We start from the raw sequence: 19,206 nt of genomic DNA on the forward strand, positions 1-19,206 counted from the left end.
TTGACTGTCTGGAATCCTAACCAGTCTCTCCCATTTTGATTTTGGCTTTGTTTTTATAAGCAAATCCAGACAGGTTAGAACTCATTTTTCATACAAATTGCAGATTTGTATGCATTTGATGATGGTAATAATGATCAATTTCCAGTCAAAGTAGACTGTGTGTGGTCATTTGCCCCACCTCTACCTTCGATTTTTTCAGGACCCATAGGTTTATATTTTTTATCAGAATCTTTCCTTCTCCTCCAGGTGGCATTATAATACTGACTTCCCTTTTCCTTCAGTGGACATGCTGCAAGTCATCCAAGATACTCAAGCTTGTGCGTAAAGTCTGCCATACCACTGGCTTCTTTGGCACTACATTTTATTCCACTGCAGACACATTGGGAAGAAGGGTATTTCCTGAAAATGACTTAGACTGAAACTTGGATATTCTCAAAGTCAGTTTTGGAAAACAACCTACTCCTGTGGTTTTATTCCTAGATAGATGTCATGTCTTCCCATGAGAGAAAGTCTGCTCTCAGCCCAAATCTGACAGGGAATTCATTACTTTGCTGAGCTCCGGAAGTAAAATGAGTTATGTAGCGATAGATACCTTCACGTGTCAGGAAAAATAGTTTGAAGCAATAAGCAGTTTGGACTCATTGAACTAAAGTCAGGTGGTGATTTCGTTCTCTTCACTGACTAGAATTTAGAGGAATGTAAGCTGTAAAACATTTTACAGAGCCTGTGTAAGGCCCTAAGCAAGAAGCCTGCTACAGCCAACCAGACGAAGACACTGAGCAGTGGGGCTGGGTGGATATGGGCATGAGAGTCTACACAAAACTATCACCTACCTTCTCCCTCCTCTTTTAACACTCCTACCATTGTACAAGCACTCACAGAGCAAGGCTAGAGGGAGAAAACAGTGTGTATGAGAGTAAGTTAAGTCATAGAACTCCTGAGGGGTTTTTTTGTGGCTGTAATAGAGCATCTGTTATAACTTAGTCTTAGCTGTTAATGGGAGTTTTATACTCTGTGTACTCAAAACAGAAATGCAGACATGACTAAAGAGGTTACTGTAATAAGAATGCTAACCCAAAGGACAATGGCTCTTCTCATGTTAATATCTTCATGTTAACAAGTCCTTCCTAACTTCTATTTTTGATCTATAAAATGTTAATTTAAGAATGCTTTTATTATTTACACTTTCTATCCACTGCTCTAAATTTCCAATCGGGATGCAACTTAAAGGTTTGCTAAAATCGAAGTCTATTGGACCAGAAGTCTTTCCACTGTTTCTCTGCAGTATTTTATCTCCATGCCAGCAAGGAGTAGAAACAGATGAGTCACAGAGCTGATCTGAATAAACTGAAAACTGGCTCTGTTAGCCAAGAATAACAAGGACATAAGGTAGTGTTGCTCTGCCCCTTTTTCCTTTGGAATATACTTCTTTGGATGAGGTCAGAATAACTTTGTGCTAAAAAAAACCCCAACAACTAACCAAACAAAAAAACCCACCCCAAAACAAAACAAAAAAAAACCTTCAAAACCTCAAAAAACTCAAGAATGCAGAATTGCTTGTTATCTCAGTTACTGCTTTCTTCATTTGGGCACCATCTTATATTCAACTAGTAGGGAGATACAGATGAGGATAACTTATGGTGTGAGATGGTACTTCCCCTGTGTACTGTGTCTATACAGGATTGGTGCTGAGGAACTCCATCTTGCACAGTTTTATCTGGTTCTAACCTTATCTTGGGATCCTCCATACAGACCCCTTTTCTCCCATTCCACCTTCCTCACTACATTTTGAGCACAGCTGATACATGGACCTTCTAATTGCAGTCAACTGTAAGGGAACATGAATACTGTAAGTAGGAATTTACAGTAACCCTTGATGACTTAAAAAAGCCTGGGCTGTACATAACAAGTTACATAGTAAAAAGGCACTGATCTTGTAATGCTTGGCTGAAGAAGCATTTTCTTTCTTAACTATGTTCTTCAGCCAATTTTCTGCCTTTCATTAATTGTGTCATTTTTGGATATGGTAAGAAGACTAAACTTGTTGTTGTCTTATTCTATGCTTATAACTCAGCTTCCTCTTTCCTTTTCCCAAAAGCTAATTAAGACTGCAGCCTTTCATAGCTGCTCATGGGGTGAGGGGGAGATATTTTCTATTCCATGGAAGGAAAAAATATTTTCTCATAACAAAACAGTTCACACAGCTGGGAGAACATTCTGACTCCTATTCTACTACACAGTTTTCTTTAATCAGATTTTTTTTTTTATTATTAGCTTCTGGCAGGGATGCAACAAGGAGGAAGAGTATAAGGTTAATTTCCTCATTAGTTAGAAAATCTGTAGCTTAAACTGTATGCTAGTCTTGTGTTCCCAAGAAATAACCATTCAGTGAATTGCTTTAAAGAAAGAGATGTATTAAAAAGAACTATACAAATACTTCCAATATACGGCTTCTCAGTTGAAAAGATGCACATAGCAGAACGGTGAATATGTCATGTGTATACATGTATATGAGGGAATGGAGAAAAAATATTTTCATAGCACAGAGAAATGAAAGGCTATGTGTTTTTTTTTTTAAATTCTTTAATCTTCACCAGCTCTATCAGATTGCTGTCGATTACGGAATTATAATCCTCAGTTTTAAAATCATGTTTTGTAATGCTAATGTTCTTCCAGTCTACTTTCATTTTTTAATTTCTTCAAGTAATTTGGATGTTGAAGGTCTTAAGTCCAACTTTTCATTTGAATAAGCTGTTCATTTTAATGTGTTTGTGGTTAATGTTTTGTCAGCTTTAGTTTATGAAAAATGAGAGAAGTGTACTCAGCTGCCACCAAAGAGTCTACAAATTAAAAGCTGGAATGTAGTGGTAAAGACTCAGCAAAAACCTTCAAGGAATTGGTGTTCAGAACTCCAGTACTGCCAACATCAGCCGCACCTATAAAAATAGATCTTTTATGTAAAACCATGATGGCAATTTTTTCTTGTCATTCACAGTGCACCACAATTTGAAAAGTAGTATCTGAAGTCTAATGTCTTAAAGTTTATGTTTTAGACTTTGGTAAGATTGTATAATTTGTTGGCATTCCCTCTCCCGAGGAGCCAAAATCAACTCTGTGATAACTAGTGAATTTGCACTTTTGTGTAAGAGAGGAGAATTTGTCAAGCAAATCTATGGAACACCTTTTATTTCTGTCACATTAATTAAGAAGACATTATATCTTATAAGACCATCAATGCTAAGTTGAGTGTTACAGTATAGAATTATCAGTTAGCCCTCATTTGCTGTTATGTATAGCTTACACATATTCAAGAATGAGAATATTTTATTGACATCATTATATAACAGTTCCTGGTCCCTGGTATTGCTGAATTTTATGTATTCTGTGATGACATACTCTTTTAACTCTGTTTTTGATTTTTTGTAGTCTGGTTTTCATCCTCACTACATTTACCAGTGAACTTTCCCTTATGTCCATCCATCCAGTCTTTAGTGACTTCGTTCTCTATAACCTGCTTTAATGTCTGTTCTTAATTAGTTTTCTCCCTCATTCCTGAGCTTCTTCAAAGTCTTCCTTGAATACTGAGGCTCTGCCATGCCTTTTCTATCACCATACAATCCACAGGACCTTCTCCTAAATACCTGTTTAATTCCTATATCCAGTATGTACGTGACCTCATGTAGTTTTGTCATTTTAATTTCAGTTCATTTATTTTTTTCCTTTTTCCTTTACAACCCTGGTGTCACCAGTTTCTCTCAATGTTCTCACCTTCTTTATTTTTCCCTTTCTTCAAGCCCATCTAATCTTTTCAAAATAGACCAGTTAAATTAATTTTCTTCAGCTGCTGTTCTAGTCACATCATCTTTTAATAACTCTACATGAGTTCCACATCCCCTCCTATGTTCCTTCCTAGCACTTAAACTTAATGGTGGCAGTCGTTCTGTAAATTCAAAAGCCTTACATTCAGTAAAATACAACCAATTTGTAGTCTATACAGAAAAGGTTGAATGATAAAAAAGGGATGAAGATCTGGAGAGCCTGTACTTAGCAATGAAAAATTAATAACAAAAAAATTAAAAATTAGACTCAGCTAAAATTAGTATACACTTGTCCTGTATATTAATTAATTGTGCTTTTGTCTATATCTCACAGAACTGTCTTATATGAGTGCTGTCCTGGCTATATGAAGATGGATGGTATGAGAGGATGTCCTGCAGGTACAAGCTTATTTTCATGTGGATGAGTCAGTATATGAGAAGCATTACAACACAGGAGACTTTCAAAGGCGGTCATCTTGAGAAATGATTGCCTCTTTTTAAAAATTACTGCCTGAGAATACACAGCTTCATTTGCATACAGCTAACAGTTAAAAATCAGCCAGCACTGAATTTGATCATGCAGTTTAAGTTGAATTTCCCAGCTCCTTCCAGTTGCTGGATTGGAGAGGAACAATGGTGTCTTCAGTTCCCAAAGCTGCCAAAGAAGAACTTTTATTCCTATTCCAATCACGCCCCAGAATAACCTAAAGCATACCAGTGAGGTCAGAAACCCAGGACATGAGCTGTGGCATATCTAAACTGTGTTTATTCCTTTTCCTGAGAAGACTTGAACTGTATTTACTAAAAGAGCATTATAGGCTTTAAATAAACTAAGAAGGAGTGAAAATGAAGACAGGAATTCTTGATTTCTTCTATTTGTGCTATTCTGTTTTGCATAAATAAAATTAATTGCAGCAGAGAAGAGTAATCTGGGAAGGAATATATTAAATAACTTTAGATCCCTATAGCTGAACTAATCCTTTTAGGTTCAGTAATAGAGTTAGGCATATCTGAGGCAGACTTCACTTTGTTTAGATGAATTAATCTCACTTCAGTTTTTTACATTAAGATGAGGTCAGTCACACTCTAGAATTGCCCGTTCCCCTCCATGACCACAAAAAGAGCCAAGAACAACTAGCTCATATGCAGATGTTTCACTTCTAGATGCCTAGAATCAGGAGAGATTAATCCTGTTCTCATGTAGCTGTGTTTTAACTGTGAGACTATGGCCATTCTTACTCTCTGGATGAATCAATATATGCACAAACCACACACTGGAAGAAGAGAAAGAGGTCTCACAGGAAGAATTCTGGTGCACCATGACCAAATGAGACCTGCTTCATCGAAATTTTTGTTGATTATAGATGGAATTTACTCCTGTCCTCAGTGGATAACCTCCTATTTCAGGTTGGGTTGGCACAAAACAAGACAAGTCATCTAAAGAAAACATTATAATATTCAGGGGGTTTTATCTAATTTTTCATTAAGCAAACCAAAAAAAAAAAATAACAAGCAGATGCATTTGGATGGTTTTTGAGTATGTTGACAATGGAATTTTAATCCAACACATTATTTTAATATTGATTTAAACAGTTTCAGAAAGGCAATACTGTTGTCCAACGAAAAGAAATGGAGTAGATTTGATTGTGAGAAAGTGACTGAAGAGTTTACAGTATTCTTATCATGTTTATTTTAGTTGCTCCTATTGATCATGTATATGGTACACTTGGTATTGTGGGAGCTACGTCCACGCAGCAGTATTCTGATATATCAAAGCTGAGAGAAGAGATTGAGGGACGAGGATCATTCACTTTCTTTGCACCAAGCAATGAAGCCTGGGAACAATTAAATTCAGTAAGGCTGTGTGTGTGCGCGCGCATGCATGTATTAAAGTGTGTTTGTCTTTCAGCTAATGTTGTTTTAGGTGCAACAGCTAGTCTATGATAAGGTAGACTAGAAAAAATATTGATATTTTAGACATAAAAGGACATTAAACAAGTTATTATAAAATAATTTGCATGTTTAACATACGTTGCTGAAGCTAGAGAGTCTGAATTTATTTTCAGGAGTACTAAGCAACTGTAAGTGTTTCTTATTTAAGCACTTGAATGACAATTAATAATATTGTTAGTGTTATTAGATTATTTTGGAAACTGACAGGAATTCCAGCAGTTGCATGATGTAGAGTGTAATTGTAATTTGTCAGTGATTCAGGGTCCTTCTTTTAGTAATGTTTTTAGTTAAATAAATATTTAATCAAAGCTCCTCCAATGACTTGTCTGTGATGAGACCTCTTGTCTTCCATTTGTGAGCAAATCAGAATAAAGCAGCATTTAAGTAGAGCCAGACTGATACGTATCAAAGTCGTGTCTCCTAACAGGATATATCCATTGTTGAATATATTGAAAGCACATGTTAAGGTAAAGCAATATGTACAACTTTCTGACTCGAAGATTGTTTTGAACCTTCTAATTAATTAAGTTCCTTTCTTCTTCAGGAAATTCACAGAAATTTGGTTGACAATGTAAATATTGAACTGTATAACGCTCTCCACCACCACATGGTAAACAAGCGCATGTTGACAAAAGATCTTAAGAATGGCATGACTCTGGTGTCTATGTATAATGACCAGAAATTGCTTATTAACCATTATCCTAATGGGGTATTTCTATTTTCTTCCCCCCCCCCCCAATATAATTATTCAGTTATAGTCACTAGTTTTTCCTTTATTTCCTTCTATAGTTAAGAAAATAGGTTATAGAAAGTTTAACATCTAGCAAGTCAGTTGCCACTGACAAAAATAAATAAATTTTCTCTTCAAGAAATTTTGTCTGTTGTGTAGACTAATCACTAAGAAAAAATTAATGAACATGTGCTGTTTGCTGTTTAGAAATTGAAGTTCAAATGAGAATGAACTTTCTTCCTAAAAGACAAAGCCTTTTATGGCCAAAATATATGATCATCATAAAACTGAGAGCAAAATCTACTATTAATCTTCATGTGTTTACAAAATAATATTAAATTCGATCTTTTATTTGAATTGGCGCTCACGGTAGAAGCATTTAAGATTGTAGGGGACACATATCTATTATTTAGCTGGAAAAAAATTCATTTTTATAAATGCTAGAAATATCCCAGTCAAGTTGCTCTTCTTTGTTGCCTTAAATGCATCAAAATGTTTATGCTGGACTGCAGTTTACATCAGTAAAAACCAATACAATCACCATATTAACCAGATATGCAAAACAAATCTGAATAATCGCAATAAGAAATGAAACATGGATATGAAATCAATGTAGCCTGAATAAACCTGCTGCTAGCTTTCCAGAAGCTTAGTCAGCCTTTCAAATCTTACAAGGTTTTACTTAAAATTTAAAATAAAAACTGAGAGAACAACAGTGAATACATAATGTACAGTACATACATTGCCAATCTGTAAGAATCAGATTCTAAGTATATGATCAAATTAATGCTTAATCTTCTACTGCTTGATTCTTCAAATACAGGTTGTTACTGTTAACTGTGCCAGGGTCATCCATGGCAACCAGATTGCTACCAATGGTGTTGTTCATGTCATTGATCGTGTCCTGACTGCTGCTGGAAATACCATTCAAGATTTCATTGAAGTCGAGGATGATCTTTCATCTCTCAGAGTAAGTGGACAAAAATAAAAACAGTTCCCTGGTTTTTAGTTTTTTCTTCTTTCTTTTCTGTTTGTGTATGATACCTGGAAGTAAGAAGGGTTAGATCAGTAAGAGATAGAAAAAAAATAAATTAATAACTCCAGCTAATATTGCTAATCTAGCTATATAAAAAGGCAAAGTATATTTTACATAAGGAGTCTGCTTCTGGTCTTTTGTGGACAAATAAGACCACATCAGTAGGACAGAATGTGTCCCTGTACATAAAAAAGTGTGTCTTCTCTTCAAGCACTGAAGTAATGAAATGTGAGCATTAGTTAGAGTGTCTGGTGCTAGATAAATAAGAATAATTTCAAAATGGATCATAGAAAATGGTAAAAAACGCAAATAAATTCCAGAAGCTGACTCACAGCAAGTTTCAGAACACCAGTAGATACACGTAGGTAGGATTTTTCTTTCAGAGAGGAAACAGGTTTTTTTCTGTCCAAGTTTCTAATTTCTCCTTCTTCTAGAAGTTGTGTCTGCTTAGTGTAATGGGATTTCATGCTGCACATGTTTAAAAAAATATGCCATGGTCTTGCAAATAGCTGTTGTCCTTTTTCCTCCTCTATCTCCTCAATAACTACAAAAAATATTTTAAATGCAGAGGCATAAAGGTGGAAAAGACCCTCTCAATCCTTCAAATCCAGCCCATGACAGTTATAGGCAACTGCATCATTTAATCCCTTTAAAAAACTGAATATAAAAGCCAACCCTTTCTAGTCTCCAGCTGAAAAAGAAGCCCTCTCTATTTCATTTTTTCCTGTGCACTCTTTCTTGTATCTTTTCTATTTGGGTTTAACATTTGTGAACTCTAAGCAGACATTTTCACTTAATTCTAGATAAGGTCTTACTTGTTTCTTTTGTACTAACTTGCATACCTCCCTAACTCTGCTTGAAAAAAACTTACTGGTTTCCAGGATACATGCTAGCATCATGCTTGTTTTTCTTCCAGTTGCATCACATTGCTCTCTGCCTTTCTGACTTTTCAAAGGTGAAGTCCCTGTTTATAGCACATACACCTGCTAATTCCTGTGTGCGTGCCTCTGCACTTCATACTGCTTTAATGACTTTGGCTTCAAAAGCAAATGTGCTAATGAAACCATTAAGCAAAATCAGCCCTGAGACTCTAATATGACATTTCTTTTAGGATGGTTATTCTCATCTTCCAGTTTGCCAGTTTCATATGCACTTTATCTTTCTGTCTTACATTGAGCTAATAGTATTTCATATTTAACTCAGCAAATTCATTACTCAAGTCCAGATGTGTTCAATTTTACATATGTTCTTTTTCTAGAAAATCTGTTCATAATTTATATTGGCATACTCTATCATATTACCATTTTAATCCATCATACATTCTCACAATATCTTTGATTACTTTTCCTGCATTGTTCTTTTTCTTCAGTCTTTGATTCTAATGAGGACAGCTTGCAGCCACCAAAGAAATACATATTGTTATAGTATTGTCTTTTAGGATTAATCCAATAATGGAAACACCCAAATTGTGAGGTTGTACAAAGGAGACTTATAAGCAAATTAAGAAGATTTATTTAAGGAATAAAAGGGAAATTACATTTTTTTGAAAAATATCGAATTGGGTTTTCTTTAGTTCAGACTGCTTACCTCTTCTTCTTACCTCACCTCAAAGTAGAGAATTTTTCATCAATTGTGTTTAACTTTACTTTTTTAATGTCCAGAACTGAGTAACGTTTTAGGGACTAAAAACCTGGAGATAATTTTTCCTGGCCTCAAAGCCTGAGATAGGATAGAATAGAATAGAATAGAATAGAATAGAATAGAATATTTCAGTTGGAAGGGACCTACAATGATCCTCTAGTCCAACTGCCTGACCACTTCAGGGCTGACCAAAAGTTAAAGCACAGTATTAAGGGCATTGCCCAAATGCCTCTTAAACACTGACAGGCTTGGGGCATCGACCACCTCTCCAGGAAGCCTGTTCCGGTGTTTGACCACCCTCTTGGTAAAGAAATGCTTCCTAAATGTCCAGTCTAAACCTCCCCGGCGCAGCTTTGAGCCATTCCCACTCATCCTGTCCCTGGATACTGGGGAGAAGAGATCAGCACCTCCCTCTCCACTTCCCCTCCTCAGGAAGCTGTAAAGAGCAATGAGGTCGCCCCTCAGCCTCCTGTTGTGATTTAAAACCTCCTCCTTGTATTTAATCAAATTAGTCACACACCTGTGATACATTTTTTTATTATTTCAGGGACTAATTATTAGCTTTGATAGACTATTGCTTTGATCTAATTTGTCAAAACCGATATGTTCACATTTGTCATTTAAAAATTCAGGTCATAATAATAAAAATTTCTGCCGCGTTGTCACCTCTATTAGAATTTATTAATTACTGTGTGCTAAATTAAGGAAGTAACTCAGTATAGCAAGACACGTTTTCCCACAAAATTAGTTTTCTATTCCTTTGTCAATTCATTTTTTCATCTTTCTATAACACTGATCTCAGTCTAGCATTAAAGTACCTATGGGCACTAGGTGAAACTAGACAGTGTATTTTGGTAATATTTTAAATAACCAGCATTAAAAACCAAATTTATTTTCTAGGCTGCTGCCATCACATCAGATGTCTTGGATATTCTTGGAAGGCCTGGTCATTACACACTTTTTGCTCCTACTAATGAAGCTTTTGAGAGACTTCCAAGGGGGGTCTTAGAAAGGATCATGGGTGACAAGGTGGCTTCTGAAGGTATGTAACCTTTTTTTGCAAATGAGAAATACAGGTGAGTAGATCAGGAGGTAGAAACTACATTATCCTAGTAGCTCTGAAATTAGGCCCCTGTACTTTCATACATATAGGAGGAGTTATTCCTTCTGTCTCTGATTTTTCCAGTTACCTAAGGATTCAAATTTACTGAAAACTTAGTTTCCAAAACATTTTAAAGGAAACTGTGAATATATGGGCACACTGATGTTTGTTTCTAATAGGTCAGCTGCATAGTTCCAATAGAGATTCCTGCCTCTAGAAACGTAGGGCTATCTGAATGTCATAGCTTTCCCATGAACAGCTTTTTCATACAAAAAGGACATGTTCTTGTAAAAGGCAAGTTCTGCCCTGCAAGTTGAACTGAATTTATACTATATATTCTGACAAACCATAACAGTCAGCACATTTATTCTTCTGAGAACTACAATAAAACTAAATAATAACTGAATCAGTCTGTTATGTGAACAGTAATGTAATGGACCACTAAGAAATGGATGGCTACATTTCTATTCTCATTTAGGAGCTCCACTGCAGTAAACAAGCTCTCCATCATTTCATTATAGCCTGATTAAGTCACTGTACAGTATCTCAATGGAGAATGGTGAAAAGAGGGATCTGGGCTAATTTTAATGTGAGACAATGGCTAAAAATGGAATCCTGAAATAACACGGGGCTTTTTTTTTTTTTGTCTTCTCCAATTTGCTTTCAGGAGTTTTTGGCTGATTCTTTTGGTACCCACAGAGGATAGTATACTGAATCTCACTTATATAGTAAGACATAACAAAATATAAATCTGGGGCTGACTTTGCATAGCCTATAGAGTTTTCTACTCAGAGGTCCATTTGGAGCATATCATCTGCAGTCACCAAGTTATATACTCTGTTACATGCAGATCGCAGCATAACCAGTATAGTTTTCATAATATAAGGGATGCCAAAGATTTTTGACCATAGATGTTGTTTAGAGGCCTATAGTATCAATTCTCATATAAATAACTTTCAATAAAGAATCGATGAGTGCAAATAAGCAAATATGCTAGATAAGCTAGTAAAGTATTAAAAATAATTTATCCCACACTTATATGTGAATTTTATATATATATATATGAATATATGGGTCCAAACACCTATATATGAACTTCCTGCTTTTTTCTCCACAGCTCTCGTGAAGTTCCATATTTTAAATACTCTCCAGTGCTCTGAAGCCATCACAGGTGGAGCTGTCTATGAAACCTTGGAAGGAAACACAGTTGAAGTTGGTTGTGATGGTGAAAGTCTGACTGTGAATGGAGTGAAGATGGTGAAACGCAAAGATATTGTGACAAGCAATGGCGTTATCCACCTCATTGATGAAGTGCTGATTCCTGATTCTGGTCAGTGATGTGTATGAAAAACTTCTTACACTGAAGAGGTTTTCTACAATCTGACCTAGATTCCCTCAAATATATTGTGGATAAGCATGGAGAATCCAAATCAGGAAAGGGAATACATTTTGTGTTAAAATACCTTTTCTTATTCCTTTATTTGCAGCCAAGCAAGTCATTGAGCTTGGGGGTGCCCAACAGACTACTTTTACAGACCTGGTGGCACAGCTAGGACTGGCATCTTCTCTAAGACCAGAAGGACAATACACTCTCCTGGCACCTCTGAATGGTGCTTTCTCAGGTTAGTAGCCTTAAAAGATTATGCTCTGAATGTCAAAATAAACAAGAATATATGCCACCCTGACAGTTTTCCAAGTAAACCCCAGTACTTCATTCTTTTGAAATACATACCACACAGAAAGACAAAACAAGCCTAACCACCAGGCTGCACAGCTTGATTTTAGTGGTATCATTTGTTAATGGAAATAGTATCACTAAAATAGGATACAAAATACGCACAGACAGGTTGTGGGAAAGGAAAGATATTAATGAACTGCCAGTTCCCTTAATCTTTGCATTACTTGCATTAAATTCACAACTTATTTATTCTCAAAAAATTTCTACAAGAAGGTTGGTATTTTCCAGTACAGTAAAGCAGAGAGAAACTGATACAAACATATAAACAGGTGTTTACGTATTTGCAGAAGTGACTGCATGGGCATGCTGCCCTTCCCCAAAGAATCTGAGTGTTAACTCACCACCACAGAAGCAAATTTGGAAAAGTTTTAAGGGGCACATGCAGAAAGGAAAAGTTGTAATAAGAACTTCAGCAGTAATTCAGAAGATGGAGCAGACCCACACATAAATTATCTGCCATATTATTTATAGTAATTATTCAGGGCTGTCAAAAGTTTATTTCTGAATTTAAGGAATGGCAATTTGCAGAAACTACTTAACAATTTATTTTCTGTGTACACAGATCTGTCCAAGCCTTAACTCAAATATTTCAAAGAAAGATTCTGTATTTCCATGGTCTTTTAATATAGCGTCCACAGTTAACCTTATTTAAATGAAAATTCACTATATAAATCACTATACATTAATATCTAACTGGCTTTATAGATGACACCCTAAGGATGGATCAACGCCTTCTTAAAACGATCCTGCAGAATCACATTATAAAAGTGAAAGTTGGGCTCAACGAACTGTACAATGGACAAGAACTGGAGACAATTGGAGGAAAACTGCTTAGAGTCTTTGTGTATCGCACAGTAAGTGAATAGGGCTTTCTAACAGTATGTATCCCAACTATGAAAATGAAGAATCATGAAAGAATAAAAGACAAAGCTTAATGAAATCTCCAAAATTTACCATTATGACTATCTAGCAAAAAATCTTTAAGCTTTTAAGCTAAGAAAAAATGAAAATCTAATCTTTATCGATGGGAACTTTGTTTGCATGGAAGACTCTTTGGGAAAACAAAAGACGATTCCAGATTTGGCACTCCAAATTACACAATTACAAATTTTTAAAGCTAGTTTTTAGAACTAATTAAGAACATTCTCAAGGGAAACAAAAAAATCAAGTTTGGAAATATTTACACCATATTAACTTACTCCAGATTTTGCTACTTTTGCTTTCTCAAGCAATACCAGATTTCCTGGCAAGAACACAGAATCTGACTGTAGGAAATACATATGAATATTACTTTTAAATTTAGGAGCCTGTTGGGAAGTATGCATCCAGCTCATTTGATCAGATATGATTAAATGTGTATCATTGTGTGCATAGCTACAGCTGTTTCTCTTAATCAGGCTGTATGTATTGAAAATTCATGCATGGTCAGAGGAAGTAAAGAAGGAAGGAATGGTTTTATTCACATCTTCAGACAGATCATCAATCCAGCAGAAAAGACATTGCATGAAATGCTGAGAAATGATAAGCGTTTTAGGTGAGTAGCAGTTTTGACAGCACTGAGTTTTTCCTACAGAAGGTAACTGTATATACAGCACATTGGTCTGAGAAAGTGGACTGTGGGTTGTTGGATTTTGGGGGGATGAGATGGCAAGGAAGGGGTTATTACCTCCTCAAAAAAAAAAAAAGGGGGGGGGGAAGAAAAAGTGTTCTTCTCCAGCTGTATGCTGAAAGGGCTCCCAGACTTTATGCTAGAATGGTTGTTTGCGGCACATAGGAGTCAGTAAGACACCAGAACGAGAGGAGTAAGAGGACAAAAGGGATTGGATGATACATCCAGAGCTATAAATGCAGCGGAGTCTGGAGGTTTAATTAACAAGTAGTACAATTCCATATGGGTGCAGCATGATTGCATACCCTTCCAGTACATATTTCTGTCCCCTTCCTGCAAGTATCTCAATACTCTTAGAGAGAGCAACTACCCTTGGCATCCTCCCTTCACCTCTTTGATCTGTGGGGTTTTTATTCGATGAATTCTGCTCTGATCCAGGCTGCCAATATTTCTTTTTTTTTTTTTTTTCAAATCCTTTTTCCCCCTCAGTCTGCTACTCTTAAGACTGCCTTTTTTTTTTCCTCATTTTCCTCCTCCACTGTCTTTATTTCTGGGAAATAGTGAGAGTGTTTGAAGATTGATGCACTATCAGAAAAAATGAGGGAACTAAGTGCCTGGACCGAAATATAGTTACTACATTTCAACAGAATATATTTGTGTTTTGTCTGTTTGTTATAAACAGTGTTTTCCACAGTCTGGTGAAAGCTGCAGATTTAGATGATGTTCTGTCACGTCCTGGACAATGGACTCTGTTTGTTCCAACTAATGATGCCTTTAAAGGTTTGACTGATGACGATAAGGATATATTGATAAGTAAGTAACATAAGAAAATGAGAAATATAAGCAAAGGTAAAATCAATGGGAAAGGTGGCTAGTGCATTTCTTATTGTCTGATAAAACAATTTACCTTTTGCATAGAGCAGGTCATAAGAATTCCCTAAATTATTTCCTTCTTGGGGAATAGAGAAAATATCTTTTTGGAAAAAAGCATCCAACCTGAATTTAAATTTAAATTTCAAGCCTTGATATATTATTCCAAGGTGTAATTACCTTCCAAGTTAAAATCTGCATTCATTTAATTAGCTTCAACTTTTTATCATTCAACCTTGCTATAGATTTTTTTAAACTGAAAGGTCTCTTCTATCATGTTTCTTTTCTAGTTGTGACCATTGCATTAATAGATACATAGTATTGACTTTCCTATCTTTCTTCCTTTCTCTTCTCTGCCTCCACCCAGTAAGCTCTGATATCACCTGTGCTCTGCAAGTTAAATATTGAATATATATTGCTAAATGCCAATTTATGTAATTTCTTTTCATCTTACACTTTTAAATTCTTGAATTATATAGATTTTTCACAAGATTTAAAAGTAGCTTCTTTAATGTCATGCTTTATTTCCATAAGAGAAGAAATGCACAGTGAATACTTCAAATCTCCTGCAGAATTTCCCACTAGAGGGGTAGACTGTGGCCACCGCACTATAAATATTTTTAGTTTATTTGAGAGTAATGTGAATCTGGCCTGTGCACGAGTGCAGGAGGAGTGGTTGTCTTGAATCCCGCATCCAGAAGGTCGGTCACATTTTCCGTTCCTGCACTTTTCAGATCAAAGTTTGAAGACATGAAGCCAAATCCCATGAATCCCTAATGACTTCAGAGTCCAGCTCAGAGCATTGTTAAGCAGCAACCCCAGCTCTATACAGCCTTTAACTCACTAAGGAGGCACTGTGAATTTGAATTATCTTTTCAGCCATTTAAAGTTATGATAGTGGTCTAAATTACCTTCTAGTGTGGTGTGTTTCTAGTCACTAACAGTAAATTAACTGATAGCTTAAACGACTAACATTTACAGCTATAAAATGAAATTAAGCTTGTCTCTTTCATTCTGCTTTTCAAGGGGCTTTATGTACTAATTTTTCCTATCATTGTGATTCAGTTTCTACTTACTTTCCTTGCCAGATGAGATTTTAATTTACCCTCACTATTTTTTTGCAACAGAATATCCATTTTTCGTGTCAGATTACTTTCTGGAATTCTGTCTTGGCTTTCTTAAAGACATTATGTTGCTTTCTCCATAAAAATTAAACCTTAAAATATGTAATTTTTTAAAGGAATATAAAAAATACTTTATTTATCTGTAAGAAAGATGCAAAACAAATATTACTTTAACCAGTAACCACTGTGGCATAGAACAAAGGTAATTTGATAGTTTATGAAAACAGCTTTTGAATGGCCATGTTTAGGCTTTGTATGTAACTTGATGCTATCTATGAATGGTCCAGTCACAAAATCTCAGTGCTAATTTTAGTAGGAAGAAAAAGAGCATTTAATTGCATTTCAGTAGTAAAGTGAATTGCAGTAATATCAGTGATCAAAGCAAAAAGCAGAAAAAGGAAAATGTTCACTAAAAGAGACACCAGGAAAAAATTATAACCAGACAGTATTTCCATTGCAGTTTCATCAAGGCTGAAACTCCTAATAACAATCAATATCAGCGTGTAATGCTAATATGAAACTTGTAAAGGAATGGTCAACCTGGCAAGCAGATGTGTTTTAAAACTCCTCTGCTTGGTACCCTGTCTCCTGGGGAGGTTGTGGGTATTCCTACAGCCCATCGTATGACTCTCAACCTCCATGGACACAGAGTACCAGAGCACCCTGTCAGGACACTAACTTGGGGTCCAGAATCCATTTCCTTTTTAAGACAGTCTTGAAAATGTTGGCTTTTTTCTTTTCTTCCCAAATAGGAACGTCAAACTTTGAAATATGGAAGTCATCCCTAGAATAGAGTTTATTTCCCCTTTCCCAACTTCTCCAAGCTGTGTCTGTTCTCTGTAAGAACAGACAAAAGCAAAACTCCAAATGACTCCTTCTTTTCTGCCTGAATAGCAACTTTCTCCTGCCCTAGATGGGAAAAGATGTCTGTATAGAAAGAGCTGTGAGTTATCCCCAGTCTTCTCAGAAGGGTGTTGCCATAAGAGAATAATTATACCAATTTTTAGCTATGTTTCCCTTTAATTGCAACAATGTTAAGGCTGGAGTTTATCTTGTAGCTTGGTGAAATAAGATATTGTCGACTGCTTAGTGGTCCTGAAATTAATGTGTTTGCAAATGATTTGTGGAGCATATTTAAGAAAAGGGCAAAAAGTTCTGATTAGAGGTGCAAGCAATTAAGAGAAAATAATACAGAAAAATAGGAAAACGCTGGCTGCTTTTCTATTCTTTTGTATAGGCGTTCTTATAGCATCCTTATGATTATGTTCTGGGTGCCTTTTTGTCATATGGTTGTCTTTTTCCCTTTATCATAATTTTAACAAATTCAAATGGTATGTGTTCATGGCAGTTTCATTCATACTATGCTTAATTCTGGCTCAAACCTGTGTGAATCCTTAGAATTTCCAGAAAGAACTATCCATTACCATTTAATTTTTAATCCTACTTTTCATTTTAAATAGGAGACAAAAATGCTCTCAGGAATATTCTTCTTTACCACTTGACACAAGGAGTTTTCATTGCAAGTGGCTTTGAGCCTGGTGTGACAAACATTCTTAAAACCATCCAAGGAGGGAAACTCTACTTGAAAACAGTTAAGTGTTGAAAAACAGTCGCCCCGACGCAGCCTTGTAACAGGGATTTGACATTCCATGTATATCCACATTACAGAATGGGATGCATTTCTCTGAACATTATATTAGGGTTTGGGGTCATTTTTTAATGTCCTTGATAACTTGTGTTCTCTTTTCATCCTTTACCAGGTGAATGATACTCTTGTGGTTAATGAACTGAAATCAAGAGAATCTGATCTCATGGCAACCAATGGTGTCATTCATGTTATTGATAAACTCCTATATCCAGCAGGTGAGTATTAGTTCATGGAATTTATACACACTCTTCTGAATCTGTTTACATGTTATGTAGGTGCAATAACTTAAAGTTAATTCCTTTAAAGAAATTCCTGTGTGGAATAAGAAACAGAAAATTTACCTCACTACTCATTTTGTGGAAGAACCTCGCTTGAAACCATGGCAACTCTTTGAAATTCTGTGAAAGTCAAGTATATGGAAGACAAGATGCTGTAGGCCATCTTCCACTAATATGGAAGAATATATATGTACAAGTACACGATTGTGTGAGTGTTTGAGAGTGATTACATCTCCTAATCACTGTAAAGGAAAGTAATATGAACACAGATGTATGTTTCCTCTTACATGTCTATTTCTTTTGTCAGATCTGCCTGTTGGAAATGATCAATTGCTCACAATCCTGAAGAAGTTGATTAAGTACATTCAAATCAAGGTACTCTTTAAATAATGATCCCTTCATCTTTTTGGCAGGATCTGTGAAACCATGTACATTATAGTTCATAAGTGATTCTCTGGTCCCTCTGTTTTTTCAGTAGACAACACATTCAATAGCTCCCAATTACCCAAATATAATCATGAATGATACACTGCACTCAATAGTTAGAATTATGTTTTTCAACACCAAATAATTGTAGAATATTTGCTTTTAGATAACTTCAATGTGACCTGGCCCAAATCTGTTCTTTGGTTCAGGTATACTTTATCACTCCAGCAAAATAAATCCCTTCTAAATCCTTGAGACAATCCCTCTTTGAAAGAAATATTGTGTGGCTAAATTGCTATGTCATTGAACCCACCAGCCTCAATAGCCTGTGGAGAAAAATAGGCATCCTTATCTATCTCAGCTATCCTCTTGAGATTACATTCTCCTTCAACAGTGAATGAGAGGACCTAGGCAAATAGCATAGCCTAACTTTTAGATCAATAAGGCAGTGAATCCTACCCACACTCATTAGGAAACTAGATGGCAAGTGCTCTTTTTCTTAAATTTTAAAATTACTTTTCTGTATTTATAGTTTGTTCGTGATAGTACCTTCAAAGAGATTCCACTGACGTTTTACAGTAAGTTCATATTAAATATTTCCAGATGGGTTTGAGATTGCTTTTTAAATGTTGCCAATTCTAATCTTGAATTGTAGATCTTTTTTTCAATCAAAAAGAAAGGAATTTCTGGGAAAGTAAGATGTGCCAATGAAGCACAGGAAGAGAAAGACTCGAAGTAGAATGTTTCTGGCTGTTGTGCTACTGTATATATTTTTTTCCCTTTCCAGATGTGTGACAGGAAAGTAACCCTGAAGTAAGCTGTTCAAACTCTTTGGGGTAGGCAAGATACATATGGAAAAGATTGTTTTTTTCAGTTTTTAGCCAAGGTTCAGTGCTTGGTGCGTAGCAGAGTTATACTGCCTCTCTCTCCAAGACGTAGCATTGTACTGTACTGACTCACCAAGATATAGCATTGACCAAGCTCTGCACTGAGATGCTTTCTTTTTCATAAATGCTTCCAGAGGGACAGGGTGTACCTGTTCCACCTGTTTCCCATACGTGCAAATATGAGGCTTGTATGGGAGGTAGTTGTTCTGACCATTTTCTCTTTAGGGAGTAAATGTAAAAAAGGAACCTCTTTTGCTCTCCTGCAGCCTTTCTCAGGGTTTGCATTTAGTTTCTGCATATAAAGTAGAACCTCTTGAAGAAAACTGTTAGAAGATGAAGATCCTGC

The 19,206-nt window shown here is 35.9% G+C and overlaps 1 protein-coding gene across 3 annotated transcripts in view; it reads left to right on the forward strand.

The window, feature by feature from the left end:
- The window catches only part of POSTN (periostin, osteoblast specific factor), a 38,542-nt gene that overhangs the window by 5,015 nt on the left and 14,321 nt on the right, over window positions 1-19,206 (forward strand). For all 3 annotated transcript variants that reach the window (XM_009327702.1, XM_009327703.1, XM_009327704.1), the window contains exons 3-16: window positions 4,153-4,217; window positions 5,515-5,672; window positions 6,316-6,480; window positions 7,325-7,471; window positions 10,079-10,220; window positions 11,398-11,610; window positions 11,768-11,902; window positions 12,724-12,872; window positions 13,416-13,552; window positions 14,310-14,440; window positions 17,082-17,212; window positions 17,382-17,484; window positions 17,855-17,922; window positions 18,506-18,551. In XM_009327702.1, the coding sequence (XP_009325977.1) occupies window positions 4,153-4,217; window positions 5,515-5,672; window positions 6,316-6,480; window positions 7,325-7,471; window positions 10,079-10,220; window positions 11,398-11,610; window positions 11,768-11,902; window positions 12,724-12,872; window positions 13,416-13,552; window positions 14,310-14,440; window positions 17,082-17,212; window positions 17,382-17,484; window positions 17,855-17,922; window positions 18,506-18,551 (1,790 nt within the window). The remainder of the gene's footprint in view (window positions 1-4,152; window positions 4,218-5,514; window positions 5,673-6,315; window positions 6,481-7,324; window positions 7,472-10,078; window positions 10,221-11,397; window positions 11,611-11,767; window positions 11,903-12,723; window positions 12,873-13,415; window positions 13,553-14,309; window positions 14,441-17,081; window positions 17,213-17,381; window positions 17,485-17,854; window positions 17,923-18,505; window positions 18,552-19,206) is intronic.

The sequence above is a fragment of the Pygoscelis adeliae genome, unplaced genomic scaffold (genome assembly GCF_000699105.1).
Source record: "Pygoscelis adeliae isolate BGI_AS28 unplaced genomic scaffold, ASM69910v1 Scaffold14, whole genome shotgun sequence".
In the NCBI taxonomy this organism is placed as follows: Eukaryota; Metazoa; Chordata; class Aves; order Sphenisciformes; family Spheniscidae; genus Pygoscelis; species Pygoscelis adeliae.